The sequence below is a fragment of the Podarcis pityusensis genome (genome assembly GCF_964106645.2).
Source record: "Podarcis pityusensis genome assembly, chromosome: 10".
NCBI classification, from domain to species: Eukaryota; Metazoa; Chordata; class Lepidosauria; order Squamata; family Lacertidae; genus Podarcis; species Podarcis pityusensis.
In genome coordinates, this window is record NC_138035.1 from 54,757,694 (window position 1) to 54,783,680 (window position 25,987).

Here is a 25,987-nt window from a genome sequence, read left to right on the forward strand (position 1 = left end):
CAGTTTGTTCTGAATAAATAGAAAATTGTGTGTGAAGGCTCAGGAGTTACTTAAAAAAAAAAAAGGTAGAGACTGCATCAGCCCTTCCTTAACCTCAAGCCCTCCAGATATTTTGGACTTTAAGTCCTATTAACCTCAGCCAGAATGGCCAGTGGTCAAGGATGATGGGAGTTGTAATCTGAAAATATATGAAGATTGGGGAAGGTTGGACTACGATATCCTACTCCTGCCATTTATTATTACTGTATCTTAGGCAAAAAAAAAAAAAAAAAAAAAAGGAAAAAAAAGGTTAACAGTGTATTCCAGAACAACTTTACTCAGAAATTCCATTGTGTTAAATGAAGCTGACTACCAACTACAGGCTGTTTTCACCTAAATTGTCTGTTCCAGTAACTAGTTGTAGCAGAACTATCACTAGTATTTTACTCAGTTTCTTGAATTTTTTTTTAAGTCTTCTGCATGCCTGGGACTGTGATCCTTAAAAAACTCTCAAAGAAATCTGCAGAAATCTCCAAGACTATAATTGAAGATTACTCCTGATGCTGATTTCACCTTTGGAAAAATGGGCCAGAATAAGAAAATATAAATTGTCAATGTGTTGTAGAACATGGTGTTTCATGGTAGTTGGGTTACATATTGCATAAAACCATTCTCACATTTTAATTCAGGCATTTCATGGACAGGAAGCAATTTTTAAAATATTTATCTTGGTGTTCAGCTGCTATTTTATTCCATTAGTCATACTTCTGTCTTGAGTGTGATGGGTAAACAATATAATTTCCCCAAGATCACTCCACAATCCAGGAATAATTCAACTCTTTTCATTCTGAGTCTTAGCTATAACAGTCAGAATTCATGTTACAGCTATGTAATGGTATAGATAGGGTTGGGCAAATATGTTAATTTTGTTTTCTCTCAGTTTCTCATCTTTCCAGTGCTATCTTAAAATAGCTATGGTGGCTTGTTCCTGTGGTTGTTTCAGGGAGACTTTTCCAGTTTCCCTGGTACAGTTGTGATTTTATAGATAAATGGGGACAGCACATGGTTTTATACAAAGAATCAAATGAGGCATGACCTTCAGGAATAGACTGTAAAAAGAAATAACATGGTTTCCTTTACTCCATAGCTTTCTATATTGAAAGCACTCTGATACCACTTTATCAGTCATGGCTTCCACCAAAGATTCTACAAATGTAGTTTGTTTAGGTGCTGCGAAATGTATAAATGTGGGTGTTTCCTAACTATTTTCATCACCCTTAACGAACTACAGTTCCCGTAAATATGTGGTGGGGGGCAGCCATGCCTGTTAGTGGTGTAATAGTGTTTTAAGTGCATGATGTGAATGTGACTGATCAACCTTGCCTGAGAATGCACTGTCACAGCTTCTCTATGTACCTAAGTGCCATGGATATCTAGAAAAGGTGCAACCTACTTGTCTTCTTCCTCTGTACTTGGGGGGTGTAAACAAATTATAACTCCCCCCTCACACTCATATTTGCTGGTTTGTTGGACAGGAGGAATTTGCTTTTACACCCCAAAGCCTAAGATAGGTGTCCAGACAGGTTGCATAGTCTAATAAAATAAAATCCTAATATTGAAGTAAATGTTAAGGTATTAGCTCCTCCAACCAATAGGCCCATGCATAAACCACAAAGAAAACTGCAACACAGATTGTTACACAAATAAATGCTGGCTTTGTTCTGTTTCTTTGGGGTTTGTGCGGATTTGAGTGATGGAAAGTATTTTACTGGGCAACACAATCTCTTTAAAAAACAGCCATATTGTCAATTAGTTATCAGAGGTGGCAACCACAACTGAGATGGAAGAACTGATACACTAATTACCATGCATGGATATTGGAGAAAGCAGACCTAGTTCTAAAGAGCTTAGCATCGAAATAGAAAAGGCAAACATCAGGTGGAAGAAAAGATTACTTTCCCCATATTATCATAAGAGAAGGAAGATGCTTTGCCCTAGCTGTCTTAAGAGACTTGGCGGACATTCTGTAGGGCCCATATAATACAAAACCCCAAACTGAATTGAGTCTCAAACAATGCCTGTTACAATTCTTTTGCCTTGATCTATCAGCTCCCAATGACTAATCATAGAAGCATCTTTCCCCTTCGCAAAACTCTTCCTACTGGTACCCTGTGAATACCAGGGCCATCAGGAAATTTGGATCTCCCCCATCATACTTGTGTGTGTATTATTTTAATAATTACAGAATGTTTTCCCCAAACACTATATCATGGCAGTTTACAGCAGCACACACACAGCAGCAGCAGAGAGAAATCTGAAATGGTTAAAGGGGTTTAAGTGACATTTACACAGCGTAGTCTGCACTATTTGCAATTCATCTGTAATCCTGTTAAAGGAGTAATAGCAGTTGACGCAGGCTGAAGATGCTGCAGGTAATAGGAGCAAGGATCAGTCATTCATAGTGTGCTATTCTAGATCTGGCTGGGATCCTTCAGACTCTAAGCCAAATGTTAAACACACTCTAAATGAATGACAAAATACTCAACTACTCTTCTGGCAGTCTTTGTTAACGGTGAAGAGCTTTTGCTACTGTGAATGCTTGAAGCTTTCATGTTTCATCCAAACGTCTATTTTCCAGCTTGTAAGTGTTCCTCAGTCTATTTCTCAAACAGCTGTCTGTACAAGATCAGAATATCTGCCCTGGCAGGCTAATCTTATCCTCTGCTATAGCTCTTGGGTGGTCAATGTAGAGGCTATTGGGCACACAGCTGTCTCTCAAACCATGGCAAACTTCCTTTCCTACTGTCTGAACCAATGCTAGGAACTGCAAATTCACAACCCTGGGATTGGAGACAAGGGCCTAATGTTGGCTCCGTTTCCCTTCCCTGAAACCCATTAAATGTCTATAACATGTAAAGGCCTTTCACTGGACATCTCTGCTGGGTTAGAGAACAATTCTATGCAGGATGTCCATGATGGAGTGGGGCTCTTGTTTCAGGGTAACAGGCTTGGAAGGCTGAATATGTAAGAACACAATAAAATAAGAAGAGCCTGCTGGATCAAGTCAACGGCCCATCTAGTTCTGCATCCTGGTCTCACGTTGGCCAGCCAGATGCCTGTGGGAAACCCGCAAGCAGGATCCGAGAATACAAGCACTCTCTCCTGTGGTTTCCAGCAGCTGGCATTCAGAACTTTTACTGCCTCCAACTGTAGAGGCAGAGCATAAACATCATGGGCTAGTAGTCATCAATAACCCTCCCCTCCATGGATTTGTCCCATAGTTTAACTATGCACTGCATAAACACCAACTTTTACATCTGTGCACTTATTTTGAATTCAGTGGGTCTAATCAGACATGATTGGGTGCATAATTACAGCCACAATGATGCTAAATCCATATGCCATTACTGCACAGCATCACAAAACACAGGGCCCCACAAGATGACCTGGTTATTGAGCGTTCATCCTGATTAACTAACACACTTACATAGTGGTTACACTGTGTCTGGTCTTTACCGAACACTCATTCTGATGTTTGTGCAGGGTGATTATAAAACAATGAGCACTCATCGCACATTCATCCTGATTTGCTTACAGGTGTTTACATGTTTTCCTGTTAGTCATTCATTCATTCTACACTTTTCAATGCATTTCCTGGTCACTTTCTAAGTCTGATTCTTTTAAAAAGTGGATTTGTGCTTTAATCCACTTGAGCAGCACAACCCTAATGTTCTGATATGCCCTCAAATGCCTCCTACAAAAGAGTGACTGTCTGGAGGTACCCACTGTGTACAGCTCTGTTAATCTGAACTTCAGCTGGTCTTTCAGAGTGATGTATCAACACAACCTCCAAAATGACTTGAGTCTACTAAGGGTTAGCAGAGCAGCTAAATTTTCTACAAATAAGTGTCCTTGGGATCTGATTTGCTTGCATTCACATGAAGAAAGTAGTAAGTAGACTGGAAATATTTACAGATAGGTAGCCGTGTTGGTCTGCCATAGTCACCTGGTTTGAACAAAGACATTGGATTCTTATCCCATTATACATGACTAAGCCATTTCTCACCTTCTCACCCCTTGCCTTTTCCTGTAAGACCTATTACAGACGTTAAGAGTCGTCAGCAGGCTCATCTCAGCTATCTCCCATTCCCACCACCCTTCTGAGTAATACCCCTCCCCACCTTCTCACTATATAGAAGGATCTGGCAACTTCTGTTTCAGTGTATCTGAAGAAGTGTGCTTGCACACGAAAGCTCATACCAAGAACTAACTTAGTTGGTCTTAAAGGTGCTACTGGAAGGATTTTTTTATTTTGGAAATATTTCGTTTCATATGATTGATACTTATTGCAACAGTCCTTTTTGGAGTCACTCCAGCTGGAGCAATTGTATGTAGTTGGTACATGCATATTGCTGGCACACACACAACTTCCTTTGTTCCGGCCAATGCAAACACTCCTGTCTGAGGAATTCAATGGAACCACCACATTGTGAACTGGCCCAAAACTGAATTCATTCACCTCCGTTATATATCACAGCACCATTGCTATGTATTCCGATTCTGTCTAGCACATATTGCCATAAAAGCGTTGTGCATATATCAAAAGGAACAAATATTTTTCTTTGAATCCAGCGATGAAACCACCACTTAATTTTCAGGTAGATTATGAAACATTTCTATGAAACTGCATCTGCTGATTTAAGCCTAAAATAAGACCTGCACTTTTAATTATACAGGAAGACCCTGGGAACAATGTGCTTATTGTATCAAAAGGGACTCTGGGTGACATACCAGTATTATAAATAAAACATATTAACTGGTAAGAGTTACAAAAGTGAGATTGCATCTAAGCCTTTATGAAAATTGTTAATTTCTCACAGATGATTGAACAGCCCCTGTTGTTGTGTATAAATGATGAAAATTGTGAAAATGGTAGATAGCTTGCAGTGTGTTAGTTTTTGCAAAATAATGGCACAATAATGTTGTTTCAGGTGATTAAATTGTCATTATTAATTTTTTATCATTATCATCATCGATTATTAGGCATTTTATCCTGCTGTTTAGAAGAAAAAGGTCCCCATGATAACTTACAAATGTAAGCAAGACTTTCTCTGCATTCAGACCGGGCAGCTTCCAACAAAATAATAAAATACAATGGTGCATCAAACATTAAAAGCTTCCTTAAACAGGGCTGCCTTCAGATGTCTTCTAAAAGTCTGGTAGTTGTTCTTCTCTTTGACATCTGGTGGGGGGGCATTCCACAGGGCGGTGCCACTACCAAGAAGGCCCTCTAACTGGTTCCCTGTAACTTGGCTATTCGCAGCGAGCGAACCGCCAGAAGGCCCTCGGCGCTGAACCTCAGTGTCTGGGCAGAATGATGGGGGTGCAGACGCTCCTTCAGGTATACTGGACCGAGGCTGTTTAGGGCTTTAAAGGTCAGCATCAACACTTTGAATTGTGCCCGGAAACGTACTGGGAGCCAATGTAGGTCTTTTAAGACTGGTGTTATGTGGTCTCGGTGGCCGCTCCCAGTCACCAGTCTAGCTGCCGCATTCTGGATTAGTTATAGTTTCCGGGTCACCTTCAAAGGTAGCCCCACATAGAGTGCATTGCAGTAATCCAAGCGAGAGATTAGACTAGAGCATGCACCACTCTGGCAAGATTAGACTAGAGCATGCACCACTCTGGCAAGACAAGTCCGCAGGCAGATAGGGTCTCAGCCTGCGTACCAATGGAGCTGGTAAACAGCTGCCCTGGACACAAAATTGACCTGCACCTCCATGGACAGCTGCAAGTTCAAAATGACTCCCAGGCTGTGCACCTGGTCCTTCAGGGCCACAGTTACCCCATTCAGGACCAGGGAGTCCTCCACACTTGCCCGCCTTCTGTCCCCCCAAAACAGTACTTCTGTCTTGTCAGGATTCAACCTCAATCTGTTAGCCGCCATCCATCTTCCAACCACCTCCAGGCACTCACACAGGACCTTTCAACAGACTGGTAGGTAGGCTCTGCAGTTCGATTTTTGTAACTGATAGAAAGGCTGCTGAAGATGACAGTTTTATTATTACAATTATGATTGCTACTGCTATTGCTACTGGGGTGTGTGGGGTGATAGAGAAGGGGTAGTACCTTTGGTGGGGGACATGCTGAGATCCTTCTGGGATAGTTTGTCCAGCTTTGGTCCCCACCCTGCACACAGCTCTCACCTGTGGCCCCTAGATGCTGTCAGTGTGTGGCCACACCCCGGGAATGGCTTCAACTGTCTGGCTAAACCAAGGGAAGGTAGCTGATGGGTCTCACACTTCCCCCGCATGTGAAGACAGGCTCTGGTGAATTGAGCAGATGAGACCAACAGTGGGTCCAATGGTTAAGAAGGCGATTTCTGCACATGTTGTAGAGGGAAGAGGGAGGCAAAGGGCTCGTCAACCTGGGGTGGTAGCCCTAATAATAATAATAATTAATAATAATATTTATTCACCACCCATCTGGCTGGGTTTCCCCAGCGACTGTGGGCAGCTTACAACATATGTTAAAAATTGTAGCACATCAGACATTAAAAATTTCCCCATACAGGGCTGCCTTCAGATGTCATCTAAAAGTCAGATACTTATTTATTTCCTTGACATCTGATGGGAGTATGTCCATTCCAGAGGGCGGGCGCCACTACCGAGATGGCCCTCTGCCCTGGGAAAAGGAAAATGCTAATCCTAAAGCTCCACTTCCTTGCGGGATATCTTTGGGAGAAGAGAAGGCTAAGGAGTAAACCCTACACAAATCCAGAGTGGAGTCCCTGAGATGAATGGTGCCTTGTACACCTCCTTCTGGCAACTCCTGCAGCCAAGCTGGTACCAAACATATTTCTCTGCTTACCTTTGGACAACATCAGTGAGACAGATGCCAACAATGATTGCTATTACTACTACTACTTATTATTATTATTAAACACTTAGGAAGCATTTCCCCACTAAGATAAAAGTCTCTGCTCATACTCTAATAGACATGATACAAAAGGAAAAGGAATGGCAAGAGAAGAGAAGCAAGCAAGCATTTGAGTAGTTGCTTCTCCACTGGCTGATGGATGGAGCCACACTGATTTCTTCCCTTGCTGTGATGTTCTTCCCTGGAGGTAGGGAGTATCTTGGTCCCAGTGGAACCAAGCCTCTAGGGCAGTGGCAAGGTCTGAGCATGCCTCCCTTCAGCTATGCAAACAATATAGCTTTGTTAGTCTTTATAGGTATATATTCCCCCTCTCTCCTCCCTCCCTCGCTCTTTCTTGTGCACACACACACACACACAGAGGTTCTATTGAAGGAAATTGTAGTTTGCCCTCTTCTCTTTTAGAAATGGCATGGGAGGAACTGACCAGTTGTCAATATCCATTTCAGGTCAGACATCTTTGTTCACAAAACGCATCTATCCTTCACTCTTCCGCTGGCTGTGTATGTGGTTGTCAGCTGCTTTTAATCACATGAACCATATTGTGTGTAGTTTGAGAAGAGCTTGCTGTGGTCAAACATGGCCAGAGAATTACTGTGTAGAAAATACTTCCCAACTAATGGGATGTGCTATATATATATATGCTGGTATAGTTCCAGAGGCAAACCATCATGAATGAATAGATCTTTTGTTGTGCTCCTTGATCTCTTTTCTTTGGCTTTTGTTGGGATAAGTCAATACCTTTCTAACTGGGTGTCCTTTTTGGACTTTCTCAGGCTTTAGCATTAAGAAAATCCACCTCTTTAAACACAGACAGAGGATACTAAACGCCCAGTGCAGAAGCAGCCCAATAAGCCCTTTCTTTCCCTTTAATAGGTTGATTGCTTCAAGAGTTATCGAGAAGGCTCAGCAGCTTTGCTACGTGTTTTATGTGGCACACATGACTGTAAAAGGAGCAGTCAGCCTTGTGCATCAGTGAAAGTGTGTTGCTACTCCCACCCACCCCAAGAGAAAGAAGCTGATTTGCAATGTCCTTAATAAAGAACAGCTGACTTCTAAATAGTATAGTGGGATTGTTGGCTTGGTATGCTTTGAGAGGGAGATCTGCAGCTTTTGTGAGGCAAGTTGCAGTAAGCCTGGGGTCACCTTGGTAGGAGGATAGAAAGCAATAAACATGACAACCATTTTGGGATCAAAATGGCCACAACTTTTTTTGATTACAGATGTAAGAAGGCCTTGGCATAGGCATTGGGTATGTATCCTGAATCAACCAACCCAATCATGTCATCAGGGTCAATCCTAGGTTAAGGATCCTCATATGATGCACATCAAATATGGGTGACCCTTCTAGGATGGCAGTTGGGGAGTTCTATGGCCTGTTAGCCCCTGTCTGGGGACATGGACAGAATCCTTCCCCATGAACCCCTTTACCAGGGTAACCTGATACTTTGATCCAGAGAAGGGAGTAATGCCTACTCCACCTACTCTGATTAGACTAAGGATCCAGCCCAATGCCTTCCCCTACCAGACTGTGACAATTGCTGTGAGGTAGACAAGAACCCCAAACCAGCCCAACTGGTTTACAGGCAAATTCCTCACTGGCAGGTTACATTCCAGCCACACAAAGACTAGAGTTTTCTATATCCCGCTGCCCTACCCGGACATCTCTCCATCCAGGCAGGCAGGAGGCACAATCACTGTTGGGGTCTCCATTCCTGCTAGGCAAAAGCACGTGTGTGTGTGTGTGTGTGTGTGTGAAGAGCAATGAAAGGTGTTGGGCAAGCTGCCATTTATTGATCCCTGTGAGCAGGCCCAAGTGACCCCATTGGCTGGTTGGGCCTACTCCCAGGGGAATGCACTTCAGAGGCTGCCAGCATTGGTCAATCAGCCAGCAGGCGGGCGATCCAGCCTGCCATTTGCAAGATCTCTTGAAAGATCTGGGGCCTGGCCACAACACTGCCCACCAATGAGAATGAGTGGACCTGCAGCCTTGTTGACAATTCTAGGCATTCTTAAAAATCTGGGGAAACATGACAGACTTCACCTTAAGTATATAACATTGCAACCTATCTGCAACAAATTTCGAGCTCATTGTTTTGTTGCCTTAGACTTTCTGGTTTATGGTGTACTGTGGGTGGGTGAAGAGAGTGTGCATGTAGTGTTCAACTTACACTGAATCTGGGCTAGTGGAACACTTTGAAAAGACCTTGCCATGACATAAAAATCTTTGTTTTCTCTTTCACTATTTATTTCTGTGAAGTGCCCTATTGAATCTCAACTGTTTCTACTAGGAGAGTGAGCCATCCTCTGTTTACTGTGATAGGTTGTCATCTACTTTGCAAACAAATTGCTTGAATATTTTTCTCATCTTAGAACCAACAATTAAGGCACATATTTTGGCATATTGTCATTTCAGAAGGACATGCTATTGTTGGTTTTTCGGCTGAAGCACAAATCTCTCAACATTCAAAGCAATTGTTGCTTTATCATGGTGGGGGATTGTGGTTCGATACTTCCTACCAATCTAGAGCGATTGCCAAATTGTTTTATATTTTTGGAGAACTTTCAAAAGCCACACTTGCCACCGTGAGATTTTTGAACTGTTCTTAATAGATAAACGGAAGAGTCAATCAATCAATCAATCAATCAATCAATCAATGTTTATTACGGCAAACAGCCAACATATAAATGGAAGAGTTGATGAACCTATAATTTGGAAATCACTATATACATGCTGAATAATACACAATTCAAACTGTTTTATTTCCAAACTTTGCATCATCTTGAAACCAGAAGGACTAAAGCTCTTTGTTTTGTCTAAGCTTTTTTGAGTAAAAATTAGTGGGATAAGTCAGCAAACAGCTGTATATTTAACTTTTTTTCAAATATACTGAGAAAATGAGATATTCTTCATTTTGTTTGTCAATCCTGCTTCTGCCTGGTTGTTTCACAGGCATTAACGTTCATGGGGCTGGAATATTTGAGCAATAAACAGCTTCTGCAATTACCAAATGCCTGAGCTCTACTTCAGCATTTAATCACTCTCGAACGCCATAAATTGCCTCATATATTTCTCTCCACCATGAGCATTATCCCTTAATCAAAGTTTTAGAGATATTACACATTTTATATGAACTCTGGTGGATCATAAGAAAAATGAGCCAGATGCAATGGCAATGTGTGTGTGTGTACACGTACACACACACATATACACTCACACATTTATGTACCCACACATACGCATACATACAGTGGTACCTTGGTTCTCAAACAGCTTAGTTGTCAAACAAATCGGCTCCCAAACGCCACAAACCTGGAAGTAAGTGTTCCGGTTTGCGAACGTTTTTTCAGAAGCTGAACATCTGACGCGGCTTCTGCTTGAGTGCAGGAAGCTCCTGAAGCCAATCGGAAGCCGTGCCTTGGTTTTCGAACAGTTTCGGGTGTTGAACGTACTCCCAGAACGGATTAAGTTCGAGAACCAAGGTACCACTGTATATACAATCACACACATGCATACCCTCATCTTATTCTGGAGACTTATGGTGATTGATATATTTTTCAAAACAGAAATGTGTATTTGAACTGATTTGGAACTAGAGGCAGCAACGCCTGGAAACATGATAAAATAGAAAGCATGAGTCATTCATAACTTCTTTCTCCCGACTCCTGCACAATTTCCAAGTGAATCCAAACAGAATTCCCTGTATTGTCTTTTGAGCAGAACCTTTCACTTCAATAAGCAATCCAGCATTTTAGATGAGGGAAGTCCAGTATCCTGTTCCCAGACTGTGTGTACATTCCTGTTTACTCTACCCACTGGTGCGCTCCCACCACTGGTTTGGGAAGTGGTATACGCATAGCATTAGCCATAATCCATACCTATCCTGTACCTATCCTCTTGTTTCTCATGAAATACTGCCTTTTCATGTGTTTTCCCCCAAACCAGCTTCAATCCGAATTGAGAAAATAAAAAAACTGTGTTGTAAGATGGTAACGTGAACACAGCCTCATAGTGGTTGATCAGATGCCTGTGAGAAACAGACAAGCACTGCAAGAGCTTCAATTTCCTCGCTGTTTTTCTTTTGAAGTTACTGTCTTGATGCTACAAGTCTCATTTGTTATTCTAACTGATAAAATATGTTCTATTATATTTGAAAATGCATAATAGATGCACACTTTTCTTCATCAATATGGCAGTACTTGAAGGCGAGTATAGCTATAACTGGATGTCCATATAGGCCTTTTAGGAATATACAGCCATGTGTTCCCCATAACAACCATTTATGCTCCCAAATTACTGAAGAATGTCATCATAAACCACTAAAACAAATAGTTTAAGCCCTTGAAAAAAGTGAATAGCCAAGTGCAATTCTACACATGTCTATTCAAAAGCAAACCCCACGGTGTTCAAGAGCCATACTCCCAGGTTCTATAGTCTTCACAAAATTAAGGCAAAACAGAAAAGACTACTCAACTGACGGCACATTTTCATATGAGACCTGAATGCATTACTACTTATTAGTAATACACCTTTATCCCAAGAAACCCGCTATATTCTCTCCCCTCCATTTTATTTCGCAACCAGTGAATTTCATGGAGTAAGAGATTTGAACTCAGGTCTCCCTATCACACCATGTTGGCTCTATATGTGTGTGCCTACTGCCCACTATTATTCCTTTCTGCAGAATATTACATATATTGATTAGAATCATCTTTGTCCTCAGAGAATGCTAATAATAATGACCAGTCCTTTTAGTATCATCAGAACTGTCCATTGCCCAGTTTCTTCTTATAAAATGTTTCAGAGAAAAAGAGATTATGACTTCCATTTATGACAGCTGCAAGGTTTTTCTCACAAACCTTTGGGTTCTTTATGCTTTTTGGATTTATAAGACATTAGTGCTATGGTTGAACCAGAGTCTTAAAAGTAACTCTTTTATTAAAAAAAGATACACACACACACACACACACACACACCCCTACCTTTCACCCCTCAAAGTTTCAAAGGCTTCATATATATATATGTGTGTGTGTGTGTGTGTGTGTGTGTGTGTGTCAGGAATCTCTTATAAGCACTGAGTTTCTAATTTGAATTACCCTCATTCTTACTAATCAGTGTGGGGAGGTCAAAAATCAGAGTGAAAATTACTTCAAGGCTATATTTTGAGATAAACTTTCAGTTTCAATTTTCATGAACTAATTTATCTATCTACCTATCTACATATATGGGAGGAGTTAATGTTATATTCAGTACAAATCTTATTGCAAATTGCATTTTTCATTTTCTTTTAATGAGTTTACTTATATTCCTTGTTTTCTTTCTGAAGTATATGAGGGCCTGTCATATTAATAACTTTGTTTATTGTTTTGTGTTTCCCCTAATATGGCAGACAAAATGAAGACAATAAGTTAGAAGATAATAAATGTTTTATATGATCAATCACTTTTTGTAAGTTTCTCCTCTTCATTTATGGACATATTTATGCTTTGTAAACAAAGCAGGAGAATGCAACTTAGCCTTAAGTTTTAAGAGAAAGGGGGGGCAGGGCAGGCCAGAAGAAAAGAAAGAAGGGAGGGGGGGAATAGATAAAGAAGAGATACCAAAAAAATGGAGAAGAGCAGTGTATGCCACCTGGAGCTGATTGGTGGAAGAAAAAAGGGGAAATATACAGTGAATGAATAAAAACAGAAGAATAATACGAAGCCTGCAAAGTGAAACAGCTTAGCTGCACCAAAAAATAGCATCAAAGACCAGAGGTGGCACTGTTCACAGTTAAAATCTCAGGAGAAAGCAGATCATCTCCATATGTTGGCTATACCCAGGAAGTCACCTGCAATACACACAGCAGGGGTGGGGAACCTGTAGCCCTCCAGATGTTGTTCGGCTACAACTTCCATTATCTCTGGCTATTGGCCATGCTCACTGGGGTTGATGGAGTCCAACAACATCTGGAAATTTGCAGATTCTTCAGTCCCACTCTACAGCCTCAGGTAGAACGACAGACAGTTAAAGAAGCAGTAGTTGCTTTCCAGGTGGGCACAGCCTTTGAAGCTGCTGCTCTTATGGAAATAAAGGTGAGAGAAATCTCTAACTGCCGGGAAAAAGAAAGGCAGATGAAGTTTTTTATACACTTACATAATACTTTCTTTTAAGAACTAAAGTTCTTAAAACCTTGTTCTCACATATATTCCAGCTGTCATAACCAACATGAAACAACTTCCATCCTGGAATAAAGATAAACTCCAAATGCCAAACCAAATGGTTACTAGAAAATCAGTTGACCATGGCCAATGCTTCAGATTAGGCTCATGGAGCAAAGTTGCAATCTCACTAGCTCATGTAAACTGACTTTGGTGTTCTGACCTGTGCCTAAGAGGATTGCACCAAATTGTAATAACAATGTAATTTGTTTAAGGATTATTAACTAATTTCTAAGGTGCCAGCATTGTACAGGTATGTGGACATAAGCTTCAAGAAACTATGGGGAAGAATAAATTGGTGTCAGTTAAACCATTTCAAAATTAGTGAAGAGAAAATAACACCCTTTTAAAAAGAGATTGTACTCTGTGTGTGTGTGTGTGTGTGTGTGTGTGTATAAATCCTCACAACAGTAATTTTATATAACATCACATAATTTTGCTTCTCTGGCTTCCTAACATCAGATAATGTTAAGTAAAATTATTCTTTTAAAATTATAAGTTTTAGAGCATTTAAACTAATACTTTAAAATTGTAGGTATAAAATATATTGGAAACAGAAAGGGAAAGAAATGAGGGAATTTGTACAATGTAATAACCCAATCCACTAAACTATAATGGTAACAATTTCTTTTATAAAGTGAGAATGCTAAAAGTTCATGATTTCTTCCCCCGTAATACTGATAAATAGTGGTGCCAGTAACATGAAGATTCTGTTGGGTAGGATTACCTCTCATTAGGCACCTTTCTGAGTCTAGTTACTATATTATAATCTTTTAATTCTCCAGACAGTGAAGCATATTTACTTACAGGTTTATAAACGTTTGATTCTGGGGATTTTGGCACGTTGCCATTAATTACACGAGTTCATTTTAGAATGCACTTCATCTAGTGCCTCTGAAGTGATATCAAGATTATTAAATGCTTTCAGATGAAGTACTTTTTCACTGTTCACCAATCACAATTTTTCATTTGTTCCCTGCTTATTTCAAGTTTTACAGTGGCATGATAGTGTTGTGGACTGAACAGGGAGGACAGATGATTTGTCCAGGTTAGGGAGATGCACAAGTTTTATTTTGCATGCAACAGAATTGTGGAAGGACCAGAACAAGGTACTTCTGGTCCTTTTTTGCTGAGCATCACTGTTACTTCCAAAGCTGATTCTGGCTAGTGTGAGGCAGGGCAAAGTTGTTTCAGTCCTTTCTGTTCCTGGCTCCTGCCAGTTCCCTGCTGGCGGGTGCTGCTGTTGTCTTTTCTCTAAGCCAACTGGAAAACAAGTGACCAAGTTTATGGCAACTCTCCATATTCATCCATATTGGGTGGACCTATACTCTGAGGTTCCCAGTCAGGTACAGGTATACCTGCTTGACCCTGCCCAGCCAAGTCAGTCCTGCTTGATGGCAAGAGTGGGTGGACACCATTGGGTTTTCAGGGAGTGCCACAGCATGGCAAAAGATCAACATCCAAGAACATGAAATCTGCTTGAAGGTGGTGAGCAATGATTCTTGGAAGTTCTGGAAGTTCTCCCACCAAATTCCTGAATTAATATTATTGTGGAATCCAGCTTTAAAAACTTAGTTGTTCCAGATCTTGTATGTTAGGGGAAAGTGTTTGAATTAGGCAGAGGATGTTTTACAAATATTTAAGGGAGGAAATCATGTCCCACTGAATTCCCTTCCCCATTTTGAAATGCTCAGGCAGCATGAAGCTCAGCCTCTCAAAATGGTCGAAGCATATGGTAAAGCATGAGTGAACAGGTCCTGTGTGTATGTATAGTAACCATTTTAAAATAATATGTATTTTTTACTGTGGATTCAATATTATAGACTCATAATATGCAAACGCAGTCTGCTTTTAATACACATTCATGGCATACATGTTAATAGCTCCAAAGGAGCTGTTACAAGATATGCTCTGAATATGTATTAGGAACAGTACACAATATGTAACTAAGACCATTCTATATTATATTATGAATCTATAATGCAGAATGCATAGCACACTGTTACACCTCAAAAGGAACTATTATGATTGATGCTATGAATGCCTATTAAGAATAATATTGACTAAATGTTTATGGCTCCCTTTAGCTGTTGTCCAGGGTAATATACTACATAGTATTCCTTTTTAGTATATTATTCACTATTTGCATAACATTTTTAAAAAAGATATATTTACTGTTTTAGGAAAGGTTAGAAAGGTATTCTTTTGTTTAGAAATTATTGTTGTACTTTGACTCTGGCACTTTTATTACTCTTAACACCATTGAGTAAATTCAATGCAATTTTATGGGTGCTTGCAACTCTCTACAAATGCATGTAAAATAGAGATTTCAACCAACACTGTGCTGAAACACCTCTTGCTTACCAAAATGAAAGAAATACCATAATCTCGAAAATCTCATTTTTCCTCCCAGTTGTATTTTACCTATTATGTGTACAAATAACATCTAAAATTACTGTAATTGAAATACACTAGTGTGATAAAATTGTTTCCATTTATTCAGTTTGTTTACTCTGTGCATCTGATAGCATTTTTTGTACTGCTGATATTACTGTTTGCTGATGGTGATTGGTACTTTCCTCATATTCTTCCTCCTCCACTAGCAATTTCATGCTGTTGCTATTCAATCTACTTTGCTGGAAATCTACTTATAAACAACGGTTATTCAGAAATTCTTTGAACATGTTTCTAAAGAGCTTTCTTAAAAAAATAAAAAAATAGTATGTAATCTATGATGGTGCTGTTTAGATAGCTAAGCATTATTCATACTTGGAATTCTCCCTCGGATTTAGGCCATGCCTTCTGAAGTTTGTTTCTGGAAAGATATTACAGTGCCGATATTCTAATTGCCACAAGGTAATTTCTTTAGTGGGACGCAGGTGGCGCTGTGGTCTAAACCACTGAGCCTAGGGCTTGCCAATCAGAAGGTTGGTGGTTCAAATCCCCACACCATGAGGTGAGCTCCCGTTGCTCGGTCCCTGCTCCTGCCAACCTAGCAGTTCAAAAGCATGTCAAAGTGCAAGTAGATAAATAGGTACCGCTCCGGTGGGAAGGTAAACGGTGTTTCTGTGCGCTGCTCTGGTTCGCCAGAAGCAACTTAGTCATGCTGGCCACATGACCCGGAAGCTGTCTGTAGCTGTCAGTTATGAGTTGTTGTTGTTTGTATAACGCCCTATGCCTGCAGGTGTCAGGGCAGTTTCTGCAGCCACAGCAGGCAATGTGATTGTCCCATGTTCTGACTTCACCACCACAGTCACACTCCATTGCCTCTCAAAACAGATGCCAAGAACAGCAACTTTTTGTTAAAAAATTTTAGGATTGTGGGCATAATTCCAGTCACTGGTGCTATTATACTAACGGGACTAAATCTGAATTTTTAATTTTAACTGAGTTGTGGCCAGTTAAAAAGCTAAATTAAGTTCTTCTCCACTGCCCATACCCATAATATATTGTACTAGAGCTGAATAATAGCAATGGACTCAGCAGTCCATTTTAACAGAGGAAAATTAGGCAAATGAAACTTGTTACCTATTTTAGCCAGGGGTCTCATTACCCTAGTGGAAAACCGTTTGTAGACAATATTCAAAATGTTAGCAGGACCAATCACAGGATCTATCACACACACTTTAGCACAGAGACACAATCCAATTGACTCTTCTCCCTTTTGCTAAGCCTCCTTTCCTCAGCTGGGCCATGCGTATCAGCAGAGACAAGTTATTTTCAACACTATCACCACACACTTGGTGGGGTTTAAAGCACCATGAGATGAGGATTAAAATCAGACCTTTCTTACTTCCTCATGCACATCAACTGAAGAGTGAGGAGGGCACAGTGTGCATCTTCACTATGGTGTGGAAAGGTTTAAATCTCCATATGCCACAGTAGGGAAGACTGCTCCCCCCCTCCAAGTTTATCAGAGCAAATGAACTGACAGGGAGATTAGTTTCATCTACAGTGTGCCATGAAGGGAACGAAAAAAGGCCCTGCCTATTCCTCAGCTAAAGGGGGATATTTAAACCTCTTCCTCACGCAGTGTACCACAATGGAAGAGAGACGAAGAACCCATACTGGTTTGGAGGGGTCCCCAATGAACCAGTGTGCTTGCTGGTGGGCACCAGTGTTGGAAACAGGATGCGAGAAAATGCCAGGGGTTAGATGCAGAGTTTCCTGGCCTCTTTTTTCCTTTATCTAATTTAATCAGGTAGTGTTTAATCTAAAGCGAGCAACTTCTCAAGTAACTCAAGACTCTTCTTCTGTCTGTATAAATCATGGAAATACAGATGGTTCAATAAATTACAACATTTATTTAGAAATGCCAGGTTGGTCTTTATCCAGCCATGTATTCAGATTTTTTCATACCATGATGGAGGAATGAGTTCAAATAGGCACTTAATTAAGTTACAAACCTAATTTGCTTTCAAGGTTTCAAGTTACAGACAAGGCAGGGACAAGGCAGTAAATGAGAAATACATGCTCCCTTAGGAATTAAAAAACCAAAATGGAATACATGTCTGAATCTCTAGCTCAATTTAGACCTCACAGAGCCCTTGAAAGACAGACAACAGAGAAAGTAAGGCCTTGTGATCAGTACATTAGCAAAGCTAGAGATTAGTTTTGAGAGCACAATAGTACAGTCAGTTGAAACCAAATCTGATTGTGTGTTGATGAGAAACCAGGAGGCATTGCTAGGTACTTAAAGGATTCGGGGCATGGGCCCATGACACAAATTTGCATGTGCTAATTTATATGTATAGACGCCTCTGGGCAGATTAAGATGGCAGATGGCTGGGGTGGTCTCACCAGTACTGCACTTTGCAGTGGACTCAGATACACGGTAAGCAAAGTATAGGAACATCCCTGATTATAATGTTAGAGATTTATTTTTGTTTTAAGCGATTATATAAATGATTATAGATTTTTAAAAAAACAAACCACACACACTTAAGACAAGGTTTTTCTCATTTTTCTCATAATTTTTCAATGTTATAGAGAAATTATGGAGCAGGCCATGGCCTGAAGGAACATGAGGCTTCCACTCTGCCACTACTACAAATCAAGTCTGGATCTGGTTAATGCCTGGTTGGGAGATCACTTGAGAAACACAAGTATACCTGCCTTACCTTCCACCAGGGGCCAAAAGTGGCAATATAAATGTAAGGAAAATAAATAAGTATATGCAAATTATGCCTTGCCATACCACTCCCCCGCCCCCCCACATTTGAAAATGGAGTTGCATGAAATAAGAAAAACAGAACAAGTTGTATTTGGGACACAGAACTTCTCGTAATTGTGAGAAACCTTACTACAAAATCATTTTCTGGTGATTTCTTAAGATAGGGTTCACTTCTAGTCACAGCTATAAGTGTCTAAATCTCACGCAGGTCATGACAGATACATGTGTTTTGAGGAGTCTGGCTTAATTATCTTCCTGTTATAGCTTCACACATGCTGCAGCCACAAGGTTTAAATCAGCCCTGTGTGGCTCAGGACCAGTTTACTGCAGCAGAGACTGTCTTACATCCCCAGTAGGTCACTGCATTCTGTAGGAGGGTGTCTCCTTGAAGTCCCTAAGATAGCAGAAGCCCACTCCACAGCAATTTGGAGCAGGGCTTCCAGCATGCATCCCTACTGAGATATGAAATGTGCCCACTATTTTTTTACTTTGCAGAAACAAGTAAAGGCATTTTTGTTTTGTTTTGACTTTTAATATATATCCTTGGGTGTTTTATTTGTATTGATTTAAAACCTTTTAGTTGTTTCTATTGCCTTTATTTCTAATTTTAGCTTGCTATTATGGTCAATTGTAAACCGCCTTGAATCTTAAGTGAAAGGTGATTCATAAATTCATAAAAAACTAATCAAATATAATAATTCTCCCCTGCTTCACTGTAGAAAAAGTAGGGTATCTGAACTAAACTGCCTGAACTGAAACAGTTTGCCAGGACTAGATAGGCATTTAGCCTGATCCAACCAGGCTGCTCTTACCATCCTGAGGGAGTTGATCACAGGGTCACTAAGTGTGCTGAGTATGTTTTTAGTAGATAAGACATGAAAAAAACTGAGCTTCTGTATATCCTGTATTAACATAGGCTTTTTTAAAAGATATCCGAGATTAACCCATGGGAGAGGAGAGAACCTAGTGAGTCACGTGACATTGGGGAGTCGGGACTAGCTGTCATAGTCCTGCTCCCAGCTCAGGTGTTGATTTCCGACCCCCAAATAATGGGTGGGGAAGTAGCTGAGGTCTGGATAACGGAGGTCATACCTTTGCAATTTTACAACCTTACTTGGTGGTCTGACTACTGAGTCATTCCACCAAATCTTGGGATTTTTTAAAAAGTGTGCTGCTATGAATTGCCTTTGCTTTTCTGTGATTCCCCATCTGGTACTGTAGTCTTTTTAGTTTCATTGTTTACAGCATTTGCTATCTTCTTGTGAACCATTTCAGAAACTGTTGTATTAAGTGGTATACTATATATAAACTTATGAAATAAATAATAAAATAGCCTTGCTCTATGAGGTATTTAATCATATTATATCAATAGCATACTCAGGTGCTGAGTTGTGATGGTTGGCAACCCCTGGCTTAACCCATAGGGTAAGAGTCTGTCTTTCACATCATTTGGTGCATTTGCTGTGAATCCTTTTGTGCATGTCCCCCCACCCCCCACAATCTGGGAGGCGGAACAAAATAGGACCCAAAGCAATACAGTCGTAACTTGGATCCTGAACACCTTGGTGCTCAGATGTTTTGCTCCTGAACGCTGCAAACCCGGAAGTGAGTGCTCCAGTTTGCAAACGTTCTTTGGAACCCAAACATCCGACGGGGCTTCCACGGCTTCCGATTGGCTGCAGGAGCTTCCTGCAGCCAATCAGAAACGACGCTTTGGTTTCTGAATGTTTTAGAAGTCAAACGGACTTCCAGAACAGATTCCGTTCGACTTTCAATGTACGACTGTATTCCAGTAATTCTGGGGCAACATTGGGCTTCATTTGATTTTACTGCTGAGGTTCAACTCTGGAGGCCTACAAGTTGGTAGCAATAATAATGAATAAAATACATTTCCCTCACCTTTGAATTTGTGTGATGTATTCTAGGCTTCTAGGAAAGACAGAGGATAGTGTTGGGGTACTTTGCATGTGAAGTCTGTTACTACAAGTACAGGCATCTCCCCAGTTACGCAGGGGTTATGTTACCAGGTACCACGTGTATACATGAAATGAACTACAGTGGGGAACACCGTCTAAAAAGCCTGTAAACACCCAGTAAACCTCTGGGAACTCTTAAAAAACCCCAGCAGCACTTACCAGACTGGCATGAATGGTGGCACTGGTGGCTCTTAGTCTTCCTCATTGCTGGATGATGTGGAAACGACAAGGGGGTGGGTAGACCAGTACCCCGAAGTCCTTAGCCATGGCTCAGATTCACTTGCTGCTGATGGTACTACTGCAGCTGTCTGCAGAGGAACAGGGTAATGGGCAGCTGACTCTGTTGTCTTTTCAGCTGGTCAGGGTATGCTTGGGAAACCTCCTTGTCCGGGAATGCAGCTTCACCAGTGGTGTGGTTATTCTTCAAACTGTAGTGACCCTTCAAGCGATGCAGCCAACCGGAGCTGGCTTAGAACTCCTTCACACACTGTTTCCCCTCTCCAGTAGCATACTTGAAGCTGCGAACAGCCTGAGAGCTTTCTGGCACAAGGTATTGCCATCAATGGGGACATGCTTGCGGTTCATGTCCTCCAGCCTTCTCTGTCTTCACCAGAACCTTGTCCCACACATTGCTGGTGACCTTTGCAGTTGTTGGTGCACTCGCTGCAACTCCTGCCCAGATTTCCTTCTTCTGTATCTTGATGGCACATATGCTGGACTCATTCCTGCCTTACTTCCGTGCCACAGCACACACGGTCATACAGTCTTGTAAACAGCCCAGCGCTTCCAGTTTCTCCTCCCGCGTGAGCAGCACTTGCTGCTTCTTGGGTTTCTCAGCACCTGAGGAAGATGACGATGCCCTGTGTTTAGGTGCCATCTCCAAAAACTCATCTGACAACTCTGCCAAAAATCCACCAAATTCCACTACAATTGCTCCCTCCAAACCTCCTTTCAGATGCATGGGATCAAAGTTGCAAAGGCTGCTGGGATTGCTAGTCACTTTCCTGCTCTTTTTGTACCATTCCATTTTTGCAGTTTTCCTGCTCTTTTTGAGCTATTTTTGCCCCTTTGGGGCCATTTTTTGCAGTTTAAATCAAATTATTTATTTCCCTGTACTGCACATATACGTGGTCATGTGCAAGTAGAATGTGCCATGTTGGGTAAAAGATCCTTGCATCACAGGGTGTTGGACTAGAGGACGCTTGCGACCCCTTCCAACTCTACACTTCTATGATTCTAAGGGGGGGGGGCAAAGGGTGCCAACTTGAATAAAATATTGGGTGGGGGGTGCAGGTAAGCCCCACCTTGCCTAATCGATCACATGACATGGTGCACACACACAATTTGAATGGCAATGCCCATCAACTTTTTGGGCGTGGTGGTAGCCCCCTTCAGATATTTTATTGGGGGAGAGGCAAAAAACCCTCTGCCCCAGGAGTTCATTCCTATGGGGGGCACCTGTACTCCTACATTTACTTGTGCCTCCTTAGAGGTGGAACAAATTTAAAGTGTAATCCGGAAAAACATTTAGTGTATTTAGGGCTGCTGGAGCCAGTGCCGGATTTACATATAAGCTAAACAATCTATAGCTTGGGCCCCCAAATATACTTCTTAATTGTATTTCACCATTAATATACTTCTTCTTAATTGTATTTCAGTTCAACAATTACTTTGATAAAATACATATTTTGTTATGCACTTTAGATACCTACATATTAGGTCCATAAATTACCATATAGCATATATTCAACACAAAAAACAGCAACAATCTGTTGTTGACTAAGGACAGCTGGACATATAAAGGGCCCCATTACCTCCAGCAGCTTAGGGCCTCACCAAACCTAAATCTGGCCCTGGCTGAAGCCTTATGGCACCATATAAACTTCCCTGGGCCTAGAGGATTTGCGTTGAAGCAGAGCATTTGTAGAGTATACAGAAGGTCTTTTGTTTTGCCCTGAAGAGGATCTTTCTCACGTCTGGGCCATGTAGGTGTGAGAAAGGTCCTCTTCAGGGCAAAACAAATATATTTATCAGAGACCCAAAGGCCATCAGGTGCAACAGGTCCCGCCGGAGTCCATTCCTCTTGTAAAAAAATGTTCACGCCATTCAGGGACAACAACAACAATAGTCAGGCTAGTTGTTCTTTGGGACCAGGCCAGGCTCGGGTTGTTTTTTTTAAATGTCTTTTTAAGTAAGTACCGCGCTGCCAGTCTGAAGAGAAGAGCCAGGCGGTTTTCGTGAGGAAACGATGACGGCGGGTGGGGAGGGCGAAAGAGAAAGAGCGCGCGAGAGCCCCAGTTTTGGCGGGAGGGGCGCGAGCCGCGCTCGGGCCGAAGCTGACGCCAGTTTCCGCGCTGGGAGGCTCCGTCTGGGGCCAAGCTAAGCCGCTGCCCCGGTGGGTGGGTGGGGGCGGGCGGGGTGCTAAACAGCCGGAGGAAAGGAAAGAAGGGGGGGGCGCGGAAGAAAGAGGCGGGAACGGGAGGGGAGATGTTGGGGAAGCGGCTGGCCTGGGAGAAGAGCTCCTGCTAAAGTTATTTCTCTCTCCCCCCCTTTATTTCCTTCCTTCCTTCCTTCTTTCCCTCCCAAGCCCGGGAAGGAAGAGAGCAAGACTTCTTGAGAGGAAATGCCAAGGTAAAGGCGCTGAAGGAGGTTGCTTTTGTTTCGGCCCGAAGCTTTGGGCTGGCTCCTCTTCTTCGCGCGCGGTGTTTTGGGTTAAAAAATAAACACCAGAGTGAGAGAGTGTGTGTATGTGTTTGTGCGCATGTGACATTTTAGCAGAAACCGGCGCACCCGGTTGCTTTGCAAAAAAAAAAAAGTTCGGGCTTCTCTTTGGCGGCGGCGCATCTCCCGTCCTTTGCCTGCAAGCGAGTCAGATAATACGTATATATGTGTGTGAGAGAATGCGCGCCTCGAAGCCCATCTGAAAGACTTCTTCATTTGTTTCTTCCTTCAGGGTCTTGCGTTAGCCTTGTCGAGAGGAGGAGGAGGAGAGGGGCGTTTAAGCTCTTTATTACTCGGAGGAAGAGAGCTTGGCAGATGTCCCAAGCGAGAGAACCTCTTCCTTCAGGGCCTGAAGGGCCAGAGCGCGCAGCTCCGGCTGAAAGCAGCTTTTTGATCTCGCTCCCTCGAGGTAAGTTGCTCGAAAGTTTTTCTTCTGGGGGGGAAGAGCCGTGACGGCTGAACAGCTGAAATGATGCAGCTGAGATTAGGCTGTGTTCATTGGGAAGGGGAGGGGTGGGTGTGTTGCCTTTTCCAGGCCGCTTACAGCTTGCTTACCTTCCCTACATCCTGTTAGGAAAGTGGGGGGGGGGGGTGGAGGAATTATTCTGCAATACAGGCACAAAATGAGGGGTTTTGTGTCCCTGTGTCACTTCCTTCTCCAGAGCTTTCCTCTAGATGCCTTGGCTGTTCTTCACTCCTGGCATTTTTTTGTTTGTTGCCATTTTTGCCACACCTCCCAAATTCCGAAGCAGGCCGAGGAATGCTGGACTAAATATGTACAAAACCCTTATTTTTCGCCTTGCAGAGCAGTAGTTTTGAAACTGGAGGGGAGGGGGCAGGTGCTCTCAGGCTAGGCCTTTATCTTCTCCCTACCAAGCTGCCTGAAAGTGTGCTCATGAGCAGCTGCTCCAGAGTAGATAGGCTTTAAAATGCTTATACATGCAACAAAATGTTTGTAGCTCAATGACTGTAGCTCAGTGGTAGAACGTCTGCTTTGCATGTAGAAGGTCCCAGCACCTCCAGGTAGGACAGGGAGGGACCACTATCTGAAACCCAGGAGAGCGGCTGCCAGTCAATGTAGGCAATACTTGAGCTTGATGGACTACTGGTTGGTCAGTGTAAGGCAGCCTCCTATGTGTAGCTGGCTGTTTACTTTCAATTTTGTTTCAAAATTTGCCTTCCAGATTCACTAGGCGACAAGTTTAAAGTGAGCACATTCAAGTAGGAGGATGGTCATGTGACACTGTTTATTGTAAAGGTTTCCGTGTTTTAACAACATTTAAAGTGTTTTAGATTTTGGAATACCTTTTTCTATAAATAAAATGAGAGGCATTTAAGTTATTTTTTTCCTTTTACAGGCAATATGTAGTATTTTAACCACTTCATTGTTTTTATTCATTTAGAACTGACACTTTGTCTTTAAATGATACTCAACTATGCACAATAATATTTGAAGACCAAAATAAATACTTACACTAGTCCACAACTGTATAGTGGCAATATTGTTGCAGCAGCAATCTAAACTCAGGGATGAATTTGACACACTAGCAATATGTGTTAATAATAACAAACCTTTCTTCTTGTAGAAGCGCTTAACTATCCTTGCCATGTAACTTTCATCAGAAGTAAACTTCTAAAGAATTCATAGGGAAAATCAATAACAGCCCAATCCAAGGAAGGTTTACTTTAAAGTAAATCCCACTGTGATCCGTGGGATTTTCACCCTCATAAAGAACATTTGATTGCAGCCTTTTAATAAGTTGAAGGTAAATTCCATTTAACATGGTGGTACAGTACTTACTGAATAAAACACGCATAAGACTGAACTGTATGGCACAGAGTTGCTGCAGAGGTTACTAAGGTAACTTTTCCACTTACACAATGGCAGTGACTAAGGGTATCTTTTACCAGTGTTGTCCAGTGCACGAGTTACACCTCTCCCTGGCAAAGTTGGATAAAGTCATGGTCATTCATGCCCTAGTGACCTCCAGGTTGGACTTCTGTAATGCATTCTAAATAGGATTGCTTAGCGTTTTCAGAAAATTCAGCTATGACGAAATGCTGCCAGTTTATTATCTGGAGTTGGGTGTATGCCTGCAAACATCAGAGCTGTTTTATGGAACACTTTTTGAGCTATTAAGGAACAATATATAATGTATGGACATACTTAGGCCACTTCCATGAGCATTTCTCAGATTTGAAACCTGCCTATGGTCTGTTGCAGTGTATGGGTATCTTGTTTACTTAACACACATGGAGATGCAAACAAGAATCAAACTTACTTGCTTTTTGAGATGCCTTAAATGTATCTCAGGACTTTAAAAAAAGCAAGATTCCTTTCCATAGAATATGTATTAGAACCATTCTTCTTTGTATGGCTATGTTGTCATCAAAGAAACCGTGATGTGAAGCTTCCCATTCATAGTTTGTTTGCGTGAAACAAACCACAATCCCTGGTTTAATGTAACACTAAGCCAGGGTTGTGGTTTGCTGCATGGTAAACTGTTAACTTTTGACCAAACTGCAGGAGGCAGTGGAAGACAGGAGTGCCTGGCGTGCTCTGGTCCATGGGGTCACAAAGAGTCGGACACGACTAAACGACTAAACAACAACAAACTGTTAACTGTGGTTACAGTTGGTTCATGCACACAACATTTTATTCTAGAATCAATGGAGACTAAGGTATTTGTTTTTTCCTGATAAAGTTCACATACAGTCTAGATCTATTGCATATTTTTAGCCCCTGAAAAACACTTCTTGATAAACTGGTTTCATTCAGAAAACAAAAGTTACCGTATTTTTCGCTCTATAAGACGCACCAGACCACAAGACGCACCTAGTTTTTGGAGGAGAAAAACAAGAAAAAAATATATTCTGAATCTCAGAAGCCAGAACAGCAAGAGGGATCGCTGCGCAGTGAAAGCAGCAATCCCTCTTGCTGTTCTGGCTTCTAGGATAGCTGTGCAGCTGTGCATTCGCTCCATAAGACACACACACATTT

General features: G+C 41.7%; 2 protein-coding genes across 3 annotated transcripts in view; one reads left to right on the forward strand and one right to left on the reverse strand.

Moving 5' to 3' along the window:
• LOC308457793 (uncharacterized protein) overlaps positions 1-25,987 on the reverse strand; it is a gene marked incomplete at its 3' end in the record, with an annotated part of 494,657 nt that overhangs the window by 256,818 nt on the left and 211,852 nt on the right. The window lies entirely within an intron of this gene.
• Positions 22,344-25,987, forward strand: part of MDFIC (MyoD family inhibitor domain containing) — a 43,677-nt gene continuing 40,033 nt past the window's right edge. The window contains exons 1-3 of one of the 2 annotated variants that reach the window (XM_081023840.1): positions 22,344-22,456; positions 22,853-22,896; positions 23,219-23,395. In XM_081023840.1, coding sequence (XP_080879966.1) covers positions 22,359-22,456; positions 22,853-22,896; positions 23,219-23,395 — 319 coding nt within the window. In that variant the 5' untranslated portion in view covers positions 22,344-22,358. Of the gene's footprint in view, positions 22,457-22,556; positions 22,661-22,852; positions 22,897-23,218; positions 23,396-25,987 lie in introns of those variants that run through there. The other variant, XM_081023841.1, reaches the window with a different exon arrangement.